We start from the raw sequence: 23,813 nt of genomic DNA on the forward strand, positions 1-23,813 counted from the left end.
AGTTCCTCATCACATCCCACATCTTTCCCTGCAGTATAAAAGCTTTCCTTCTTTCAGGGCACTCCTCTTTTTCACCCATTATTTTTTTTTTTGGTAGGATATCATCCTATCATATCCAATTCACACCCATGTCCTTTATCTATGTATATTCCTAACTACCATAATGACAAGAAAGTTCTTATAAGTTACAAGTATCAATTTCCCATACAGTAATGTAAACAGTTTAATCTTATTGAGTCTCTTAAGTTTTCTCTTTCCTGTTTAGCCTTTTTGTTTCTTTAGAGTCTTACATTGGAAAGTTAAATTTTCTAGTCAACTATTATTTTACCAGAATCTTTGAAAGTCCTTCATTTTATTAAATATCCATTTTCCCCCCTGAAGTTTATACTTATTTTTGCTGGTAGGTAATTCTTGGTTACAATCCTAGTTCCTTTACTTTCTATAATATATTCCAAGCCCTCCAAAAATTTAATATAGAAACTAATAAAATCTTGTGTTATTCTAAATATGGCTACATAATATTTGAATTTTTTTTCCTGGCTACTTGCAATAGTTTCTCATCACTATAAATTATTTTGTTTCTGTACTATTTATATCTCTTCAAAAGGTTTTAATCTCCCAGTAGAACTAAAGCTCCTGAAGACTAGATCTGTCCCATTTTCATCTATGTATCACTGGAAAAGTGACTGGAACACAAGACACTTAAACATTTTTTGACAAATTGATTGACAACAGCCTATGACCCTGGGGCAGAGGAAAAAAAAAACAGAAAAAAGATGTTTCTAGTTTTTGTATAATATTCAGAAACTGCAGCTTTTAACATAATGGAGGAAAACAAGCCATAAATTGATTTTTGGAGAGCCGGTGGTTAATGTTTGTGATGCTTGTCTCAATCTCAGGTATTTTCAGTGAATAATTTTGGTTAAATAACTCATTTTCCTATTCTGTTTCATACAATAATCAAGGGGCTGGACTGGTCTACTACTACTACTACTACTACTACTACTACTACTACTACTACTACTACTACTACTGATCTACATATGCATAAAATTCTCCTCTTCTGGTTATTTTCCTCTAAATAGGAGTTCTTTAAAAGGTTACATAATGCTCTCCAAGCATACACAAACACCATAGCAACACTTTGCTAGTTTCGATATTATAACATGCATTTTAATGAATCAACTGCAAATTCAATTTATCCTTAACTTGCTTAGCAAAGGATTATTATTTTTTTTAAATTTTCATGTTAAAAAGTCAGAAGAGCTATTCAATTTTACATTTCTGACTGGTTAGTAATATCAATTTTTGAAAATTTCAATGCTACAACTCAGCATTATCTCTTCAATACTGTTCATACCTTATTTACAGTCCCAAATTCCTATTTGATCACAGGTTTTCACAATTAAGCTTCTCAACAGTACAGTAACATCCAAATAACCACTAGACCAAATCCATTTAGACTTGGAATCTGAGGGGTTGTCCAATTGCTTTTGTACTAGAATTTTGTTGAGCTCACTAGCATGTCTTCATATAGAAGCACAGTGGATAGAGCACTGGGCCAAGCCTATGTTAGGTTTCAAAGAATTCTAAATGCTAAATAAGAATCCATATTTGATCTATGAGGTAATAGAGAACCATTGATCAAAACCTAATTATGACTTATCAGGTCAGTCCTAGAAAATTATTTGAATTACTTGAATGGAATTATACAACTTTTTAAGTGCCACAGGCAGGACTGAGTCGAGTTTTCCTGACCCTCAGCCCCAGCGCTCTATTCTTGTCACTAAAATAGAGGATCATAGATTCAGGGACCTTAAGGGGCTTATCATATAACATCACACTTTGTTTTACAGAAGAAAGTGAAACCAGCTTGCCTATAAAACATTTATGTTTTTTGGTGAAAAAATAATTTGCTGAAATGACAAACTGATTAACTATCACAACTTCTTTCATTAATATTGTATATAATACTTGGAGAAATATCTTTGAATAATTTTTCTATTGTCAACACATAAGTATATAATTTGTAACTAGAATTACCGTAGGGACTTGGAGGTTGATAAAAGTTACAAAGTCTTTGCCCTAGGTCTAGGAGAACATATTCTATTCTAGAGAGAATTTTAGAGAAAAAAATAACATCACAATAAAGACAAACACTAAAGACAGCTGTACAGAGATAAACACAAAAATGCTTATGAATTAAGCATGGAAGTAACTGGGTGATGAGAGAGATATGATCAGTTTGGGTTACTAAAAAGACATTCAAGACAAAAAAAAAAACATTCAATATGTAGGGATAAAATTAGCAATCAGGAAAAAACAGGATGGTCTACATAGATTTGACAATCAACATAGAAGTGATAAAAGTATATAAGATTAGAGCTCTCTGAAGGAAAGAGAAAACAGTAGTCTGAATAAAGTGCTAAAAGTGGGATCAGAGAAAATGGATGCAATGTTATATAGACAGCTCATTCATAACATTTGGCAGTGAAAGAGAAACAAATAATGGCAACTAAAAGCGACATAAGGCAGTATACACTATCTCCTTTTCCTCTTACTGCAAATAAAACTCTCCCTTCCCTTGCTATTTTAGCACAAGAAGGCTGAACATCATTGTTTCATTTCCAAATCCTGCTGCTTAAAAATATGATTTCTTAGTGGCAAATACAAGTTTACTTGGGTGAAATAATATATACACATATATTGTATACACTTCATTTTTGTGAGATTTTATCTATCTGTTTAAAATATGTTAATATAACAAATATACATGCCATCCCCACGTATGATTATTTGTACATATACATGTTATTTTTTAGTCTATAACCCAATGAAATGTTCTTCCATTTTGACAACTTTCATTTGATCCTCACAATAACCCTGAAAAACAGATGATGTTATTATCCCTATTTTAAAATGAGGAAACTGAATCAAATAGATGTTAAGTGATTTGCCCAGGGGTCTCATAGTGATCTGTACATGGTGGGATCCAAATTAAGGTCTTCCTCACTCCAAGACCTACACTCTTTATGTGCTAGATGGCTGTCCTTCTAGTCATCATCTTCTAGCTACCTAGATCTGATTGGGATGAAGGAATTCTTAAAACTTACCATAACACTAAAATTCCTATTTGCCACCATTCTCCCTGCATAATTTTTATAGTATTCAGTATTCCAAACATTTCTCAAATATTCAAATGAAGCTATGATCTTACTTGGAAGTTTCTTCCAATGGTGGAGGCAGAAACAATTTATGCACGCCCATTTTGTGTAACACTCATCCTTGTTCTTCCAAAACTTTTCCTCAGTGGATCTTTGACCCAACATGTTAGTGGCCCTTCTCACTCTCTCCCAACACTGTGAGAGGCAGAACACTCTGGCTGTCCACCTTTCACCTCTCACCTGGGTCAGATAACAATCCATCTTCTCTTCCTTTCATACTTTGTATAGTATGTATCACCACTCCATTTTTCTTTCTTTCTTTCTTTTTTTTTTTTTTTACAAGATATATGCATGGGTAATTTTTCAGCATTGACAATTGCAAAACCTTTTGCTCCAACTTTTCCCCTCCTTCCCCCTTATTCCTTCCTCCAGATTGCAGGTTGACCAATATGTATTAAATATGTTAAAATAGAAGTTAAATATAATATATGTATACATGTCCAAACAGTTATTTTGCTGTACAAAAAGAATTATCGTCATTCCATTTTAAGAAATTCTGACTTGACTACTAAACACTAGTTAAATTCTCATATATACCAGATTCTATCTTTAGTTTCTTTTTTTTTTCCCTTTTTTCCTTCCCAAGACATTTTTTTTCCTAGTTGCTAATTAAAGTGAATTTATTTCTTAAGTTCTGACAGGTCAAATTTCTCATCAATTTTTTTTCATAGTACCTTTTCATATAGACATGTTTTCTACATGATTTTTATTCACTGTAATTCTGTAATATAGCCCAGTGGTATCTTGATTGACATTCTTTTAAAGTGACAAAATAATTTGAAAAAATAAGACACTTTACTATAATGGTTGTCATCATGATCCTCTAATAATTTCTTTTTAAATTTCTGCCAAAAAGTTCTAAAGTTGACTTAATATATACAGGGCTTTTATGTTTTGATATAACAGACTTTTATCTGTTTCAGTAAATTAACATAAAGGTATTTGATAAATTTTTCACTATAAATGGAATTTATTAGTTTTTAAAATTTTATTTGTGACATGTAAAAATGCTATATTGGAAGAGGGACATTTTATAAGTCATTTATTGAGCATTTTATATTCTTTAGACTTGAAAAACCAGCAGCCACTAGAAATATTTTTGTTTCTTTATTATCATTGCTTTTTAAAAAAAATTTTTATGACTTATAACCACTAACATTTCTAACCCTAGTTTGATAGCAAGTAAACAGGAAGAAATAATTGAGGACAAAACTGGCAGAATGATTACATAAAAAAATTTCCATGACAAAAGCAAAGATTCCCAAATGAGAAACTAAAATAAATATGTTTATTATGGAAAATACCCCAATGAATTTGTGACCTTATCAATATGCATATTCCCTTCAAAATGTGGTATAATTCACCCTGTATAATTTTTGCCCATGTCCTTCCCACAACTTTCTCTTGTTATACTCAGTGCCTCCCTTATTTTTTTTTTTTAACATTTTGTGAATACCACTTACACACTCAATGTTTAAGTTATCCCTTCATCTCACCTTAAGAATAGGCTTTCCTTTTTTTTCTAATCATACATTTCTTTAATGACATCCTTTATATCACTTATCCTGCACAATTTCTTATTAAGTCCATTCATGTCCATCACAAGCCTCATCACCACTTTTTTAGCAATATTCAACTTAAATTATTTGGAGACTATTGTATCTCTAAAAGAATATTTTTTTTAAAAAAAATGAATTTCTGCCTCAGAGGCCTATGATCATAAATAACCTTTGCAATTTCACAAAGACAATCTACTTTATTTTCCTTTTTAATTCTTAACCTAGTGAATTGTCTATCTATAAATACAAAATGATACACACACAATCCATACACAATGATAGACATGGTCTGATGTTTGTCCATCTATTTATACACTGCGATCTGAACAAGAAATAGTCTAGATTGACTGGGTTTCCAACACTCTATAATCATTACTGTAGAAGTGGAATGCACAGGACTTGGGGACATTTTATATTTTCTTTCTTTCAAGTGGCCAGTCTACTTTGATGAGCTTTTCCAAACTCAGTGAGAGTGGTCTTCAGAAGAAAGATAGTTTGTTGCCAGGATACATAGAAAATTCTTCTCACACCAATAGCTATGCACCAACAGAATGGATTGCTTTCAAGAACTAAGGCCACAGTAATAAAATGCATTGATAAAAATCTAATTTAAGGCTCTAAAATAGTTGAGGCAAATCTGTAAGTTATTCCCTTAGTGGAGAAATGTTCTGAGAACATAAAAAGGTAATTCCAGAATTAAGGAAAATAAATTGTGAGTAGGCTTTTAAAATGTTCAGTCTATTAAAACAGAAAAAAAAAATCTAATCAAAACAATTAAAATGTCATTTTATTTCCATAAACACTGGATAAGGTTATGAAGAAATGGGAAATTTTTTTTTGCCACAAAGAAGCTGGCTGTCATTACTAAAGAAGGGAGGAGAGGATAGGAATTTCGTCTCTGCTTCTACCTTTAATGAAATCTCAGGAGCAGTTGCCACTTCTGCATTAGTTACTGTGGTTCAGAAATATTCCAAACAGCTGCTAAGGTCTGAACTAACTCACTTCATCTGGAAGTTGTAAAATTGCCAGTTGAGAAAGAACCAGGTAAACAGGTTTTCTAGGATCTTGAACACAACAAATTAGTTAGGATTTCTCCCAATACATCTTTTAAAGATGCCTTAAGAATTAAATTTTGGAAACTGCATAGCCTGTTAATATCAACAACAGGAATTTAAAAGGCAATTATACCTAACCCAGGCATAAACTTGCTTGTTTCTCAGGAAACAACAAAAACCAAACCAAAAAAAACATGGAACATACAATCAGGGTTTATGGATTAAGGTCTTAAAAATGAGTTCTTTGTGACTTACTAAAAATAAAACAAAAAACCTAATAAGCTTCTGACTACTCAAACACTATACTTTTTAATATGCCTGGGAGAAATTGAATATTTCAAATGAACTCTTTTTTTTCCTCTTTGTCCCCTCAAATTAGAGAACTAAAAAAATGTCTACTAAGTCTTTATGGTTTTGGAAATAAAAATCATTAAGTATTGTTTCCACAGGCTTTTTCATTAATGCGATCTCCAGGTTCTTCCTCTCAAACTCTCTCCTTTTTCTCATTCATATTACCAGGCCCTTATTACTTTTCACCTAAATAGTCTCTTCTTTGAGGCAGCTGGGTGGCATAGTAGATTGCATGCTGGACCTGGAGTCAGGAAAACTCATCTTCCTGAGTTCAAATCTGGCTCCAGACTCTTATTATTTGTGTGACTCTGAGAAAGTCACTTAACCATGTTTGCCTTAACTTCTTCATCTATAAAATGAGTTGGAAAAGGAAATGGCAAAACCACTCCAGTGTCTTTACGGAGTCAGACACAACTAATCAACTAAATAACAAGAAAATAGTCTCTTCATGGATCTCCCAAACTAGTATTGATATAGCCTGGCCTGGCAAAAATATGAAGACCAATGTTCAAGTCTCAATTAGCAGCCTCTTTTATTCATCTTATAATCTTGCTAACTTGTTTCTTTCTCATACTTCTTGGATGAGCCTTTTACTTCACTGCTCAAAAACTTTCTGTGGTTCTGCATGCCTACTGATCAAAGATCAAACTAAGTCTCAATATCAGACTTCGGTTCTAATTTAACACTCAAGCCTTATCTCATATTATACCTCACTTGAGATTTACACTATGGTGAAACTAGATGCTTTTTCTCCCAAATGTTTCACATTTCACATTTTCACTGCTGCTGTTCTCAATGTCTAAAGTATTTTCTTCCCAACAACCTATTTGTTCCCTTATTCCTCTCTCTCTAAATTACAAGTTCCTTATCTCACCTTCTATTGAACTCCTCTGTGGGGGAGGGAGTAGTCAGTAGCAAAACTCTTTTGAGATGTGATAGGGTGAAGGAGAGAGAAAATAAATGGGGTAGTGGGGAGGAAATACAGTTAGCAATAGTAATTATAAAAAGAATTTTGAAGCTAGTTTCTCTGATAAGGTCTAGTTTCTCAAGTATATAGGGGACTGAGTCAAATTTATAAAAAATAAGAAATATGCCCCAATTGATAAATGATCAAAAAATATGATCTGTGCCCACAGGGCTATAAATTCACTATTTGACAAAAACTACTGGGAAAAATGGAAAGCAGTCTGGCAGGAAGGTAGGCATAGATCAATAATTCACATTGTACAGCAAGCTAAGTTCAAAATGAGTACATCATTTGGATATTAAGGGTGATATAATAAGCAAATTAGGAAAGTATGAGGAACAAAATTATCTATCTGGATAAGGAAAGAAAAGTTTATGACTAAACAAGAAATAGAGAGGATAATGGGAAGTAAACTGGAGAATTTTGATTACACTGAAGAGCTTTTGTACAAACAACTAATACAATCAAAATACAAGGAAAGCAGGGAATTGGGGGAAAAAAATTTACAGCAATTTTCTTTGATAAAAGCTTCATTTCTCAAAATACATAAGGAACTGAGCTGAATTTCCAAAAATAAGAACTATGTATTGGTCCAATCACTGTTTACAGAAGGATATGCCTTTTTTTTTTTTTTAAATAAATTTGACTCAGTTCCCTCAATATTTGAGAAATTAAACATATCAGAGAAACTTGCTTCAAAAAAAAATTTTTACGCTTACTATTGCTAACTATTTCCTCCAATTAATTTTCTCTCTCCCTTCACCCTGTCTCTTTTCAAAAGTGTTTTGCTACTTACAACTCCCTCCCCCAATATGCCCTTTCTTTTATCACCTTCCCTTCCACATCCCATTCTCCTATTTTTCTGCAGGGTAAGAGAGATTTCTATACTCATATTATGTATGTTATCTCCTCTTTGAGCCAATTCTAATGAGAGTAAGGTTCACATACTTACATTCTCCTCCCCTCCTCTTCCTTTGTACTGTAAGTTTTTTCTTGCTTCTTTTTTTATGGCAGATAATTAATACCATTCACTTCTCTCTTTCCCTTTCTCCCAGTACATTCTTCTCTCACCCCTTAATTTTATTATTTTAAAAAGATATTATCCCTTCATATTCCACTCAAATCTGTGCCCTTTGTCTATATGAACTCTAAATGCCACAATAATGAGAAAGTCCTAATAAGTTACAAATATCCTCCCATGTAGGAATATAAACAGATAAATCTTACTAAGTCCCTTATATCACTTTGCTGATTACCTCCTTATGCTTTTCCTGAGTTCTGTATTTGAAAATCAAATTTTCTATTCAGCTCTGATCTTTTCATCACAAATGCTTGAAAATCCTGTTTCATTCAATGACCACCTTTTCCTCTGAAGAATTACATTCAATTTTGCTAGACTGGTGGTTAGTTGTAATCCTAGCTCCATTGCTCTCCAGAATATCACATTCTAAGTCTTTTGGTCCTTTAATGTAGAAGCTGCTAAATCTTCTGTTATCCTTAAATTAGTTCTTTCTGGAGGCTTGCAATATTTTCTCCTTGACCTGGAATTTGGTTTTAATATTCCCAGGAGTTTTCATTCTGGGATCTCTTTAAGGAGATGATCAGTGGGTTCTTTAATTTCTATTTTACTCTCTGGTTCTAGAATATCAGGACAGGTTTTTATCGATAATTTCTGGAAGAATGGTGTTCAGGCTTCTTCTTTTTTTTTTTTTTTATGATTTTCAGGAAGACCATAATTTTTAAATTATCTCTCCTGGATCTATTTTCTAGATTAGTTGTTTTTCCAATGAGATATCATATTTTTCCCCTATTTTTTCATTTTTTGGGGGGGAGGTTGCTTAATTATATCTTGATTTCTCATAAAGTCATTAGCTTCCATTTGCTCAATTCTAATTTTTAAGGAATTATTTTCTTCAATGACCTTTTGTACCTTTCTCATTTGGCCAATTTTGCTTTTAAGACATTCTTCTCCTCATTAGCTTTTTGTATTTCTTTTTGCACCACTCTAAATTCTTTTTTAAATTTTTCCTCTATTTTTTACTTGACTTTCGCCTTTGAGCTCTTCCATAGCCTGAGACCAATTCTTATTTTTCTTGGAGGCTTTGGATGGAGGAGCTTTGACTTTGTTATTTTCTTCTGAAGACATTGTGATCTTCCTTGTCACAATAGTAATTTTCTATAGTCAGAAGCTTTTTTGTTGTCTGCTCAATTTCCTAGCTGGTTACTCATCTTTTAACTCTTTTTAAAGTAGGGCTCCATTTCCAGGTTGGAGAGTGCACAGTCCCAAGCTGTCTTCAGAGATCCTTCTGGGAACACAAGCCCTCTTTTCTGGCCTGGAACTGTTAAAAGTGTCCCTACCCCACTGTAGCTGTAAGAACTCGTATGCTAAAGCAAGAGTCCTGCTTAGCTGGTGCTGCAGGGAGGCTGGGACTATGCAAGGGATTGTATACTGGACTCCCAAACTGTTGTCACAGATTGCCTCTGTCACTAAAAATGAACATTTCTATTTGGGAAGAGTGGTGGTGGGTTTGGAAAAAAAATTTCTTAAAAAGTAAATAAAAGAAAAAAAAAAAAAAACATGGTACAAGTATCAACTTTAAAAGGTTAAGTGACTTGGCTTAAGATGTCAAAGGGGTCCTCAAACTTTTTAAATAGAGGGCCATTTCACTGTCCCTCAGACTGTTGAAGGGCTGGACTATAGTAAAAACAAAAACTTTGTTGTGTGGGCCTTTAAATAAAGAAACTTCATAGCCCTGGGTGAGGCGGATAATCATCCTCAGCTGCAGCATCTGGCCCGCAGGCGGTAGTTTGAGGGTCTTTGCATAGAAGTTCAAGATGTGGAATTACAACACAGGTTTCCTGAGTCCATGTTATTTCAGGCTCGCTCTCTCTACAATCAAAACTGCAAATGAAAGAGCAGTTGGGTAAAAGTAGGCTGCAACATATTTATCACCTCTTACCAAAAAAAGTAGCCTAAAAGACACCGTCTAAAGTATTTACGAACAGAAAGAGAGATCAGGTCAGTCATGTAGACCGCAGTGTTACAGTAGTAACCTCCAATGCTTTGGGCAGATTCCTTAATGAACAAAAATGAACAGGATGAAAAAAAAATATATGAAACATATGAAAAATATGAAAATGAAAAAATATGGATGGGTTGTGATCTGCACCGGGGGAAAGATTCAAAAGACATAAGAGTGGACTAAAAAGAATATTCAGAATAATTTTTTGTTAGTCAAAAGTAGTATAAGAGACTAACTTTTCTGCAACTATTGGCAATCCCAATTTTGAACTATGTTAAAGAACAACTTTGGTTAAACAATGCTCTAACTTGTATTATTTGATTTTAGTAAAGAGATTAGATCACTACAAAATAGATTTTTTTTGGAGGAGGATGAGGGGAGTCAAGGTTAAGTGACTTGCCTAGGATCATACAACTAGTATCAAGTCTCAGAAGCAAGATTTGAATTTGGGTACTCATGACTCCAAAGCTGGTAGTCTCTCTGGCAGCACCATCCCCCCCTAGACTTTATTCTTTCACAATGTGTTATAATTACTACAAATATAAAATCTGCATGCTACATCTTACATAGTTCATTATAATTTTCTATTAAGAATAGAGTTGGAATTTAACAAAATGATCCATCTTTATAACTCAATACTGTCTTTTTGATACTTATTTGCCAAGTAGTTTAAAGAACAGTATTTGCTACTTTATGTTTCTGTAATTTGAAGATGCTGAAATTCTTGGATCATAGTATTTGCTGTTTCTCATGCTACTTAAATGAATAGGCTACAAGGGATAATCAGTAAGGTAAAAATCATAATTTCATTATATGTATTTTTAAAAAATGACAAGTGGTATGACAGAATGGACCTAATTTACACCAGGGTCTCAACATCTTTTAGTCTGAAATGACATGGATGAAGAATGAGAGAAATATCTATAAACATAATTACACATAGGAGGAAAAAAAAACCCAACTTCATTCATAAAATGACTAATAAAAATATCTAACAAGTTTGGATTCTAAGTTAGAATTCTAACTTGGTTGACTCAGGTATTTCTTGACAGAACATAAGCCAAGAGCCTTGTGCTTTCAGGGGAATTCCTATTACTGGTGAAACAATGTTTATGTGAAACATCAAAGTATTAGAAAACATTTTGTAACTTTTTGTATTAGTATCTAAAAGGCCTCTTTTTGAATCATAGGGCTTATCACAGTCTCAAGGCAAATAGTAGAAGATTAATAGATATTTATTTATTGATTGAAATAGTAAACTAAAATTCCCAAATCAAATAGCAAGAATGCCATGTCACTTTAATTTATTGAATGAGCACTGGAAGTTATTTAAAACTGGCTTGCTACTCCCATTGAGGAGGATAATTCCTCCTAATCCTAGTTTTGCAACTCCCAAAGTGTCTCTTAATATTCAAGAGGTGTTCCAAGTCAAGGCAAAAATCAAATTAAATTCACTTTAAGTTAAAAGCAAAATTTATCCTCCAGAGCAATATTTTTGAGAGTGAAAGCAAAATGTAAAATCAAGATAAACGATAAGCAAAAACAGCTAATTAAAGTACAAGGCAACTTCAGCAGTAGCTTTTACACAGAAAAGTAAGTGTATGCATATTGTTAACACAAAACTAAAGCAGTTTTATGTTGAAGCACACACAAACGATCCTTTTGAATATCTTATTAGATAAATTAGATCCCAAACACCAATTGTCTCAATAATTACAAAATAATGTGCCTCTTCAGACCAACTGTTTTACTTCCATCCTGTTTGCGCTTTCCAGGGATTACTAGGTAACATTTTCAAATCTGATAAATTTTCGTCTTGCAGGTCCGCAGGTGTTGTAACAAGTGTAATCTAAAAAAACAGCTACTGGGCGTCTCGCCTCTTTCAGTTATAGTTATGTTAGGTGAACTGGAAAATTGGAGTCTGAAGCACCTGGAATCAGCCATCAAGAACAATCCCCTTAGCCACCCCCTACTTGGTCTTATTCTTAGTGCTCTGACTGGCTGAATTTCAATTCAAGCAAATAAACTGGTCGTCCCAAAGTTCCAACGGGCTATGGCATTTTTCCAAATCATGGCTGGAGGGTTTCGGTAATTGGGATTTTGTTTTGACTGCAAAGAGTAAGGAACGGCCAGAGAAACCTTTTGCATTGCTTATTTATGTGCGGACTGCTTCCATTTCCTTGGATAAAAGTTTCCAACTAAAAGGCTGGATGCTAAATTTCGGAATTTCATTTTTTTTCTACGGACCAAGCAAGATCTCATCCTCAAAGCGATTTCTCTGTGCTAACTTTCTCAGGGTGTGTGTGTGGGAGGAATCCCACAAAACTAGGGAAGGTTTAGTTGCTGGGTTTCTGGAGTCGGGGGATCAAAGTCGAGAAAAGCCCACATTCTCCCTCTCAACCAGGAGAAAAACCGGGCTCACTCTGCATCACAGCAGGAACAAGTGCCCGAAGAGATGGATAAGGGAACCTACAGCTAAGGAGGAGCGATTCATTTCTAAATCCCAGCGTGAGCCCAGGAGGTTACCCTCCGCCCTCTTCCCCTAGCAGTGCGCCACGGCAGGAAGGAGGAGGACAGCTGGGGCGATGGGTTCGAGCCCAAGCATCGTCTCCAGTGCTAGATTTAGAAAGGGCCGGCCCGGGGCGGGGAGTCGGCCATCCTAGGGATGCACGGTTGAGGAGCGGGGGAGGTAGCGCTCTCTAAAACTACGTGCTCGCGGCAGCTGCAGGAAGCGCCCCCTTCCGGGCCATAGGGTCCTCCCTCCCCTGCGGGAGAGAAGACCTCCGAGGTCCGGACAGCGAGGCCTAAGTCGCACGAGTTGTCGCCTCGTTTCCTGTTCGGAGGACGCCCGGGGCTCCCGACCCCTGCGCAGCTCTTACCGCCTTGAGATCCAGGACTCCGTCCTTGGCCTCCTGCAGCAACGACACGAACTTGGTAGTGAGCAGCCCCAGGCTCTTCTCGTGGCGGCTACTGCCGCCGCTCCCGCCTCCACCGCCTGGGGGCGCTGCCGGCGGCTGTTGCGGCTGGGGGGGCTGCCCCTGACCCGGCGGCTGCTGCTGGCCGGAGCTCACGGGCTCCGCCGCTGCCGCCATGCCGCCCGCCGCCGCCTCGGGGCTCAGAGCCCAAGCCCTCAGCCCTGTGGCCGACCCCGTGCGCCCGCAGAGCGCAGGTGCCCCGAGCAGCGCCCCTCCCCCGGCCCCGCGCGATGGCTCTGGCCCGACCCCACCGCCCTCCAGCGAACTAAAACGCTTTAGCCCTGGGGCTGGGGGCGAGAGAGGGAAGAAGAGGGGAAACGCAGGGTGGAGAAAGGAGTTTAAATGGCCGGAAGTGACGCCAAAGCCCGCCGTTGCTCGGAGACGCTTTTTTTTTTCTCTTTGGGATTGGGTGAGTGGGAGATGGAGAGGAGATGCTTGAGGTAATGGTATGAGTGTCTTCCCAGAAGAGCGTGATTAATATTTCACATCCGTGCCTTATTTCCGTTAGCCTCTGGCTCCGAGAAGAAGCTGATCTTGTCACCTCCTTTGAAAATGATCAAAGGAGACAAAAAGAAATTAGGGAGGACAAGGGAGGCGGGGAAAAGTTAAGTTTGTGTCCAGCATGAATTTCTAAACACTAAAATTGTTGAGCTCTGTTGTCTTAACTTAAAAAAAAAAAATCCTTGAACACCTATTTTACCTGAACTGATTTCTGTTGTTCTTTCCCAGAATTTTGTTCAGCTTTAGAGAAACCTGTGTACAGGAATTAGGACAAAGTTATAAAAAATTGGAATATACTCAAGTAAAATCAAATAATTTTAATGCTGGAAGGAATCTTAGGAATGATTTCGTCCAGTTCTCCTATGAATTAAGCAACCAAAAATATTTATTAAATTTTTACTATGTATGGACACTGTTCTAGAGACACTGGGGAGATAAATTCAAAGAGTAAAATAATCCCTACTTTCAACTCCATTCCCACCCCAGGTGTCCTGATGTGCGATGTTCCTACTAGGATCCTGAAAACAATTTGTATTTTGATACTTAGAAACTTAGTGGATTTAATAACTGTCGCTGGAAATCCTTCTCCACCTTATTACTGGTTACAGAAATGTTTCTTCTACTAAAAAAAAAAAAAACTTTGCCCTTTTCCTCCCACCAAATCCAGCTATCTCCTGCCTCTACCCCTTTGCTGAAACTGAAAAAAAAAAAGGCTGTCTTGTTTTTACATCAAAATCATTTTCAAATGTATCCCTTTCTCCTCATCACACAGTGAAACTTCTTTTATAACAATAAACTGCAAAGGAAAATTACACAACATAAGGGAAAGTATCTGATTATAAGAAAGATTCCACAGTCCATTTTTTCAACAAAAGAGGGGATTTTTTTTTCTTCATTTCTTCTCTGGGTCTAAACTTGGACATCACAATTACAATAATCATTCTGCTTTGTTTTTTATGCACATTGCTGTCGTAGCTAAGAATATTATTTTCCTTAATCTACTTCTTTTTACTGGCATCAATTTTATGCACATTTCAAGGTTCTCTGAATTTTACATATTTATTGTTTCTTATGGTACAATAATGTTACATATCTTGCATGTCCTACAATTTTAAACAAATTTCCCAATTGATGTGCAGCCACTCACTGTTTTGAAGTTTGAAAAGTCATTACTAAGTTGAAAGACTTACTTTCACAAGCTTTCATTCCTTTCTCCCTAACCTTTGCAATCTGGCTTCTGCATGTAATCAATCACCAAGGCTGTTTTTAGTTTTGTATTGCTTTGAGTTTTCATCCTTTCTCTGCAGTTTTTTTGTAGCTGACTACCTTCTAGCCCTCTCCTACTGGATGTTTTCTTCCCTTGGTATCAGGCACATCACCTTTTCCTGGTTTTCTTACACAGTTACATCTTCCTTTGCTGGCTTCTCAAATCTTCTCCATGCCTTTAATTGGTTATTCGTTAAGGTTCTGTAAATTCCCTCTCGACCCTCCTTTCTTTCCCTCTTTATTTTTCTTCTTCTCCTTGTCTCCATATATATGTATATATGTATGCATGTATGTATGCACATGCTTTCTCCCTTGGCAATATTCTTCACATCTTTGTCCCTTTTTCAGACAACTCTCAAATATTATTATCTCTATTCTCCAGGGCTCCAGATCCACAAAACCAATAGGTTTCCTAAAACTGCTTTTCGATCTAATTTCACTGTTTCTGTTGGCAACACCTTATACATTTCCCTATGTGTGACATAATAAGTTCTACTTCATCTGCCTTTGGGGTAATATGGATTAGGAGAAAAGCTCTAGGGTCAGAAGAACTGTATTCTAATTACACCTCTGAAGTTTAATACCTATGCGATCTTTGGTTCAAACATTTAATCTTGGCTTTAGTTTCTTATTATATAAGAATATATATGTATATACATTATATAAAATTAGAGGCTTGGACAAGATATCTTCAGAAATCCCTTCCAGTGCTAGATCTATGATTCCATAATAGGTGTATATTAGAGGAAAAGTTACTGTTCTTGGAGTCAGCAGCTTTGATTCCTGGGCCTACCACTAACCATGTGACTGAGCAAATCTCAGCTTTTCTAAGGCTATTTTGTCTGTAAGATGGTGATCATAATACTTTGGAAGCAAATATATTTTTTAAACTTTAATGTGCTATATGTGCATTCTATCTTATTACAGGATCTCCTACCCATCCCCTCCTCTCTATTTCCATTCCCCTAAAAGAATTTTGGTCCCTTCTGGATTATTGTTACATCTTCCTAATAAGTCTTTCTGCTTCTTCTTAGCTCTTCTTCCTCAAATCCATACTTCTTGATTCAGCTAGAATAATCTTCCTGGGCCATAAACATTGTCATGACATTTAACTCTTCAAAATCTTCAGGGACTCCTGTTTGTGTCCAGAGTAAATAAACTCTTTTGCCTAACGTTCAAGTGTCTCCACAACCTGGTAACACACTATCTTTCCAGCTTTATTGTATTTTGGTGCCTAGCTCAGTAACTGATATATAGTAGGCATTTAATAAATACTCGATAGATATTATTTTCCTCCATGCACTCTCTCCATAACCAATGGACTATTCTGTTCTAAATCTCTTTCCCCTTATCCTTGCTTCTGAAGATAATGTTATTCCAGTATTCCAGACGCCTCTTTGCCTTTTGAATTCCTACTCATTCTTCAAACTCCAAAACTGCTCCCCAATGAAGCTTTTTTCTGGTTCACTTTCTCAGTAACAACTTTTCTCTTTTGATGTAACTATCATTATTGTTGTGTACCTATTTCATTTATAAGTTTGGTAAAAACCTCTTTGAGTGAGAGCCTACTACATCTTTAGGCAATCTTTCCCATTTTTGGAGACCCTTAATTGTTAGAAAATTTGTCTTTTTATTAAGCTTAAGTTGTCTTTTTGCAATTTCTCCTCATTGCTTTGAGTTCTGCCTTTTGGGGCCAAGGAGAATTTATCTATGTGACCATCCTTCAATAATTAAGACAACTCCTATTTGCCTCCTAAATGTCATCTTCTCCAGGCTAAACATCTCCAGTGTGTTATGGTCAGATAAGACATGCAATAAAGTCTCTTCTCTATCTAGTCATCCTCTTCAGAATCCTTTTCAGATTCAGCTAGTGTTTCAGAAAACAATACTCCAAATGTGAACTAAATACAATGGAATCATATCCTTGATATTAGAAAACATTCCTCTTGATACAGCCTAAGGTCACCTTAGGGATTGGTTTTTTTTGGATAGTCATGTGATACTTGCCTTGTATTGAGCTTGCAGTCTGCTAAAATCTTTGGCAAATTGCAAAGATTTTTTCAAGAAGCTTTGCTTCCAAAAGTGGCAATAGGAAAAAAAAAAAACTTAAAAGTATTAATCAGCTGTAGAGAGATGTACAAAAGTACTAAGAAGAATGTTGGAGTGACGGGAATCAGGTGGGTTTATGATGAAAAGGCTTCATGGACAAAGAAATTTTTCAATAGCACCTTGAAGGAAGGAATGTGGTTTGGCAGAGGAAAGAGGATGTATGGGAAATGGCATTTGTGATATATAATTTCAGGTAGAAACAGGTGGTTTAAAATCTGGAGAGTAAATAGATTTGCTTTCTTGGAGTTAATACCACAAGTCCAGCAAAAAATAGTGGCACTAAGGTAAATAGGAACAAGGTTCAATCCTAAAACCAATAATTAGGAGTTTTAATTTTATCATAGAAAGAACTGAAAGCCATTAAGGTGCTATGAGATGGAGAGTAACAAACCTAACAATATTTTAAAAATGTTGTTCTTGCTTTCTGTGTGTTTGATGTACTAGAGAGACAAGTCTAGTAAGGCTTGATATAATCCTTTTTTTTTTTTTTTTTGATATATGCTGATTAGAGGATGAGTGAAATATTAAAGCTGATGAAAAACTCACTTAGTAAATATTAAGTTTCTTTTATGCATCAGGTACTTTGCTAAATATTGGAGATACATGAAGAAGCAAAAGACAGCTCCTGCCCTCAAGAAATTCCTTTAATATGGAGATAACCCATCAAGTTTTACACACATATATATGCATATAGATATACACACATATATACATGTGTATATATATGTATAGATATACACACATACACACACATATAATTAAGGTATATGTTGTTTAAGAGGGATTGGGATAGGCTTCCTGTAGAAGGGATTTTAGTTGAGACTTAAAGGAAGCCAGGGAAGTCAAAGCAAATATGAGGAGAGAGTGCATTCCGAGCCTGGAGGCATAAATTTCCAGAGAAATACCTGGAGTTATGTAGAGGGCTGAAACTCTGAATCAAGCAAGAGAGCACTAAAGGCTACCTATTTGATGTGAGACAATGGCTCTATTAGCATATATTTGAATGATGGCTGTCCTCACCATTGGTGCTTGCTGAAATGTCCTGACTCTGGCTGACCCTACGGCCCTCCAGGGAGCTAGCCCGTACTTTTGAGAGTTAAGAGGTGGGAAATATCTTATTTGTAGAACAGTGAAGTGTCCACTGTCACTGGACAAGAGTGTTGGATAGTATGTGTAAAAAGACTAGATACATAGGAGGGAGTTAGGTTCTGAAGGTTTTTTTTTTTTTTTTTTTTTTTTTAACACAAATCAGATTACAAAGGATTGTGGAAAGTGAATTTGGATAAAAATGTTTAATGTTGGCAGAATATCTAAATAAAAATGCTCAGCTGGAGCTATCAATAAAGAACTGGGGGTGGACCACATGGGTGGCAAACTATGACTTATAAAAGAATAGAAGTCAAAGATAAAAACAGGATACAACTGCAGGTAATGGAGAAAAGGAAAGAAATTAGTAATCAACAGAATAATTATTAAAGGACTACTCTGCTGGAGACACAAAGTTAAAAAAATTAATTTGCCTCAAGAAGCTTACATTCTATTAGAAAGGGGGCTACAGACATATTTACAGAGTAGTTTTTCTGTTATGTCTGACTCTTTGTGACTCCATTTGGAGTTTTCTTGGCAGAGATACTGGATTGATTTGCCATTTCCTTCTCCAGCTCATTTTACAGATAAGGAACTGAGGCACATAGGGCTAAGTGACTTGCCCAGGGTCACACAGCTAGTGAGACTACACATTTGAAGTGAGGAAAATTCTTCTTGATTCTTGGCATTCTGTCCCCTGCACTATCAAGCTGCTCCAAGTTAGTATATATAAAATAAACTGACTTTTGAAAAGGGGCACTAACAAGAGAAAAAAGATTTTTGAAGATTTTTAGATAGGTGCTCCTACCTAAACTGAAAATTGAAGAGAGAAGGAAAGAATTTCAGTATAGAGGACAAAGGTAGGGAGATGGGGGAATAAAAGGTAAAAATAAAGGTAGGGAGCTTGTGTACAAAGCAAATAGATCATTACCTGGAACATTTTCTGTTTGAGGGAAAAAGGCATAATTTAAAAGGAAGGTGTTACTTTTTTTTATTATACCTTTTTATTTACAAGATATATGCATGGGTTATTTTTCAGCATTGACGATTGTAAAACCTTTTGTATCAACTTTTCCCCTCCTTCCTCCAACCCCTTCCCCCAGATAGCAGGTTGACAAATACATGTTAAATATGTTAAAAGTATAAGTTAAATACAATACATGTCCAAACAGTTGTTTTGCTGTACAAAAAGAATTGGACTTTGAAATAGTGTACAATTAGCCTGTGAAGGAAATCAAAAATGAAGGCAGACAAAAATAGAGGGATTGGGAATTCTATGTAGTGGTTCATAGTCATCTCCCAGAGTTCTTTTGCTGGATGTAGCTGGTTCAGTTCATTACTGCTCTATTGGAACTGATTTGGTTCATCTCATTGTGGAAGAGAGCCACATCCATCAGAATTGATCATCATATAGTATTGTTGTTGAAATATATAATGATCTCCTGGTCCTGCTCTTTTCACTCAGCATCAGTTCATATAAGTCTCTCCAGGCCTTTCTGAAAAGGCCTGCTGGTCATTTCTTACCAAAAAATAATATTCCATAATATTCATATACCACAATTTATTCAGCCGTTCTCTCACTGATGGGCATCCATTTATTTTCCAGTTTCTGGCCACTACAAAGAGGGCAGCCCAAACATTCTTGCACATACAGGTCCCTTTCCCTTTTTTAAGATCTCTTTGGGCTATAAGCCCAGTAGTAATACTGCTGGATCAAAAGGTATGCACAGTTTGATAACTTTTTGAGCATAGTTCCAAATTATTCTCCAGAATGGCTGGATATATTCACAATTCCACCAACAATGCATCTGTGTCCCAGTTTTCCCACATCCCCTCCCAACATTACACATTATCTTTCCCTGTCATTCTAGCCAATCTGACAGGTGTGTAGTGGTATCTCAGAGTTGTGTTAATTTGCATTTCTCTGATTAATAATGACTTGGAGCATCTTTTCATATGGCTAGAAATAGTTTCAATTTCTTCATCTGAGAATTGTCTGTTCATATCCTTTGACCATTTATCAATTGGAGAATGGTTTGATTTCTTATAGAGTCAATTCTCTATATATTTTGGAAATGAGGCCTTTATCAGAACCTTTGACTGTAAAAATGTTTTTCAGTTTATTGCTTCCCTTCTAATCTTGTCTGCATTAGTTTTGTTTGTACAAAAACTTTTCAATTTGATATAATCAAAATTTTCTATTTTGTGATCAATAATGATATCTGCTTCTTCTTTGGTCATAAATTCCTTTCTCTTCCACAAGTCTGAGAGGTAAACTATGCTATGTTCTTCTAATTTATTTATAATCTCATTCTTTATGCCTAGGTCATGAATCCATTTTGACTTTATCTTGGTGTACGGTGTTAAGTGTGGGTCAATGCCTAGTTTCTGCCGTACTAGTTTCCAATTTTCCCAGCAATTTTTGTCAAACAATAAGTTCTTATCCCAAAAGCTGGGGTCTCTGGGTGTGTCAAACACTAGATTGCTGTAGTTATTGACTGTTTTGTCCTTTGAACCTAACCTATTCCACTGATCAACTAGTCTATTTCTTAGCCAATTCCAAATGGTTTTGGCAACCACTGCTTTATAATATAATTTTAGATCTGGTACAGCTAGGCCAGGAAGGTGTTACTTTTAATGAGGCAAAAAATGGTAAGGAAAAGTATATCAAAGGAATAAATAATTTCTAGGAAGATAAGAAAAGAAGTAAATGACAGGAAGTTTTTGATATCTTGAATCCGAAGTTTCAGTGAAATGTTAAAATATATGAAAGTGCATGGTGGTTTGGAAATAATAGATGTTACAGGGTATAGTAAGGCTAACCCTTTGGAGGTTAATGGCAAGAGGAGAAATATTCAGATATCTTCTATTATACTCTCTTACTAGGATAAAAAATAGGATCTTAAGAGTTATCTAGGCTAACACTAGATCAATTAGTTTCCTGGTTCTCTTAAGTTCTAGGAAGTAATTAAACTTTATTTCACATGATGCTAAGTATATATTTTGCTCACAATTGGCAATAATACTTTTATTGAATTCCCTTATTTTACAGAAGAGTAAACAGAGCCCTCAAAAGTTCAAGAAGGCAATCAAGGTTGTACAGCCAAATGACTTTGGAAGTCTTTTTAGTCTTATTGACTGCCTTCTGTTCCAGCACACTCACCACTAACTTTGGCAATACCGCTCTTTCCTTGTTCTCCTACTGGTCTGAGGGCTCCTCCTGTTTCATTTACTTATGATCATCTTCTATATCCTGCCCTCTAGTCCTTTGTTCGAGGTTCTCCCCTCTCTTTTCGTAACATCAGCTCCCAGATTTAATTATCTCTGTATTGTCTCTATCCTGAGCTCCGTTCTTGGACATTTCAAATAGGTATTATGACATCTCACATTTAAATTGGCTAAAACAATACTCCTTATCTTTTGTCCCCAAATCTACCTATCTTGGAAACTCCCCTATTCCTTTTGTGAAGGTACCAAAATTCTAATAGATCATCTTCATTCATCCAACATATCCAGTTGTTTGTCAGAAATGACAAAATCCTATCATTCAAATCCATCCTCAGACACTTACTGGCTATAACCTTGGGGAAGCCACTGTATCTGCCTGCCCCAATTTCCTTATCTGTAAAATGGGGATTTTGATGGTGTGAAGATACATACACACATCCTATCATTACTTCTACAATATCTCCTTGTTGTCTTTTTTTTTTTTTTTAACTCACATGGTTATCACCCTATCTCTGGCCCTCAACATCTCATCTAGATTATTGGAATAAGACTTCTAAATGATATGATTACCTAAAATTTCTCCTCACTGCAATTCAACCTTCCTATAGTTGCCAGAGGTTTTCAAGTGCAAGTCTCATCATGCCCAATCAAAAGATCCCAGAGGCTCACTTATTACTTCTAAGGTCAAGATCAGAACCTTCTGGTTAGCATTTAGAGTCCTTAATTACCTGACCCTGATTTACCTTTTCAATCTTATTTTAGATTCAGGAAGACTCCATTCCAGACAAACTGATGATCTCACTGTTCTTTAGAAGGCAAATTCCCATCTCCAATTTCTGTGACTTTACTCTGTGTCTCGAATCTCTTTACTTCTCACCTTGTCTTGTAGAATGCCTAGTGTTCTTCAAGGCTCAACTCAGTATTATCCTGTCCCAATATGAAACCTGTCCCAATCTCAACTGCTAGTGCCTTCCTCATGCCAGTTACCTTTTATTTACTGTCTATATATTTAGAGATCTAAGTACATGTTATTAACTTTCCCACATCCTCCACTAAATTGTAAGCTTCTCAAGGAAATTGTTTCACCTTTGTTTTCATAGTCCTAGCACCTCGCACTGTGCCTGCATGTAGTACAAGAACTAAATCAGTACTGATTGACTGACCTTAGTCAGTAAAATGTTTTTCAGCTACTTTAAGTATTTTGCTAAAAACATCAACCTGCCTGTCCATTAGTATAGTCTTAACAGTTATCATGAGGGTGGTAGTAATGGTTAAAAAATATTTTGGGTTTACTTATGTCTTTTCTCGTATAGAAAAACTAAAAAAATCTTGTTTTAAAAATAGTACATATATTTGGAAACAACTTCTACTAAAAGAAACAAGACAAAAGTGCCTTCTGTTTATTTTGACAATACATTCTTTGACATATAAGTATAAATAATTTAACAAAACTATACATATATTTAGTAAATACTTGATCAAAAAAGGCTTTAAAATATATTCATATTGGAATATATAGAAAGAGATTTTAAAGGCACAGCAGCTAGAATATTTGATTGCTGATAATATGATCTATATTAGATTTACAAGACCCTTTCAACTTGATGAAATCTCAGGACCATCAAAATTCTTGCTGAATATCATTTAAAGCAAAAGTAAGTCGCTTTATTTTTTCCTCCATAGCCTTTTTGTTTCGTGCTGTTTCATGCAGAAGTTGACGCATCTCATCTTCAACCTGGGAAACCTAAAATGACAACCAAGATTTAGAACATTTTAAATTTTCTTAATATCAAAATGTGTTTATAAAAGAACTATTGGAAAAAATGTATAAGAGTTCATAGAATCTGTTCCCTTAGAAATTTTTTATTGTGACATTTTAAAATTATTACTAAAATAAAGTGAAAGTTAAAATTACTAAAGTGGATCTATTTAAAAATTAAGATGAGTGTTCTATAAACAGAAAAATACTCTAAAGATGGTTTTCAACTGGGGCATTGTAATAAAAATGTTTGTTTTTCTCCACCATTTTCATTTTTTGGTAGAATTTTTAAACATCTAACATAATTACCTTCTTGTGAAATTCATCTCTTAATTTCTTTGAAAACACATCTGGTTTTCTTCCTTCTTCATTGCCCAATAAATGTCTTTCCTTTAACATGTTCTTGCCCAGCTCCTTGGTTGTTATTTCTCCGAATTAGCTAGACTCCTGCTATTTTTCTCTAATTTTTTTTTTCTCAGAAGGCTACTCTACTCTTATAGCTAAAACAATTAGTTCTATGTGGTGTGACTGCCAAGTCTACCCTCTTTGTTCCCTTAATCTCTACTTCCATATCTGCAACTTTAAAAAAAAAATTCAATTTTATTTTCAATTCCAAATGCTCTCGTTTCGAGATTATAAATAAATTAGAGGAACATAGGATAGTTTATCTCTCAGACTTGTGAAGGAGAAAGAAATTTGTGACCAAAGAT

General features: G+C 35.5%; 2 protein-coding genes across 4 annotated transcripts in view; both read right to left on the reverse strand.

The window, feature by feature from the left end:
• E2F5 (E2F transcription factor 5) overlaps positions 1 to 13,572 on the reverse strand; it is a 30,556-nt gene extending 16,984 nt beyond the window's left edge. The window contains exon 1 of the mRNA XM_051969962.1: positions 13,059 to 13,572. Coding sequence (XP_051825922.1) covers positions 13,059 to 13,271 — 213 coding nt within the window. The 5' untranslated portion in view covers positions 13,272 to 13,572. The remainder of the gene's footprint in view (positions 1 to 13,058) is intronic.
• Positions 13,573 to 21,464: 7,892 nt separating this feature from the next.
• The window catches only part of LRRCC1 (leucine rich repeat and coiled-coil centrosomal protein 1), a 40,749-nt gene continuing 38,400 nt past the window's right edge, over positions 21,465 to 23,813 (reverse strand). For all 3 annotated transcript variants that reach the window (XM_051969960.1, XM_051969959.1, XM_051969961.1), the window contains one exon: positions 21,465 to 23,088. In XM_051969960.1, coding sequence (XP_051825920.1) covers positions 22,966 to 23,088 — 123 coding nt within the window. In that variant the 3' untranslated portion in view covers positions 21,465 to 22,965. The remainder of the gene's footprint in view (positions 23,089 to 23,813) is intronic.

The sequence above is a fragment of the Antechinus flavipes genome, chromosome 1, assembly GCF_016432865.1.
Source record: "Antechinus flavipes isolate AdamAnt ecotype Samford, QLD, Australia chromosome 1, AdamAnt_v2, whole genome shotgun sequence".
NCBI classification, from domain to species: domain Eukaryota; kingdom Metazoa; phylum Chordata; class Mammalia; order Dasyuromorphia; family Dasyuridae; genus Antechinus; species Antechinus flavipes.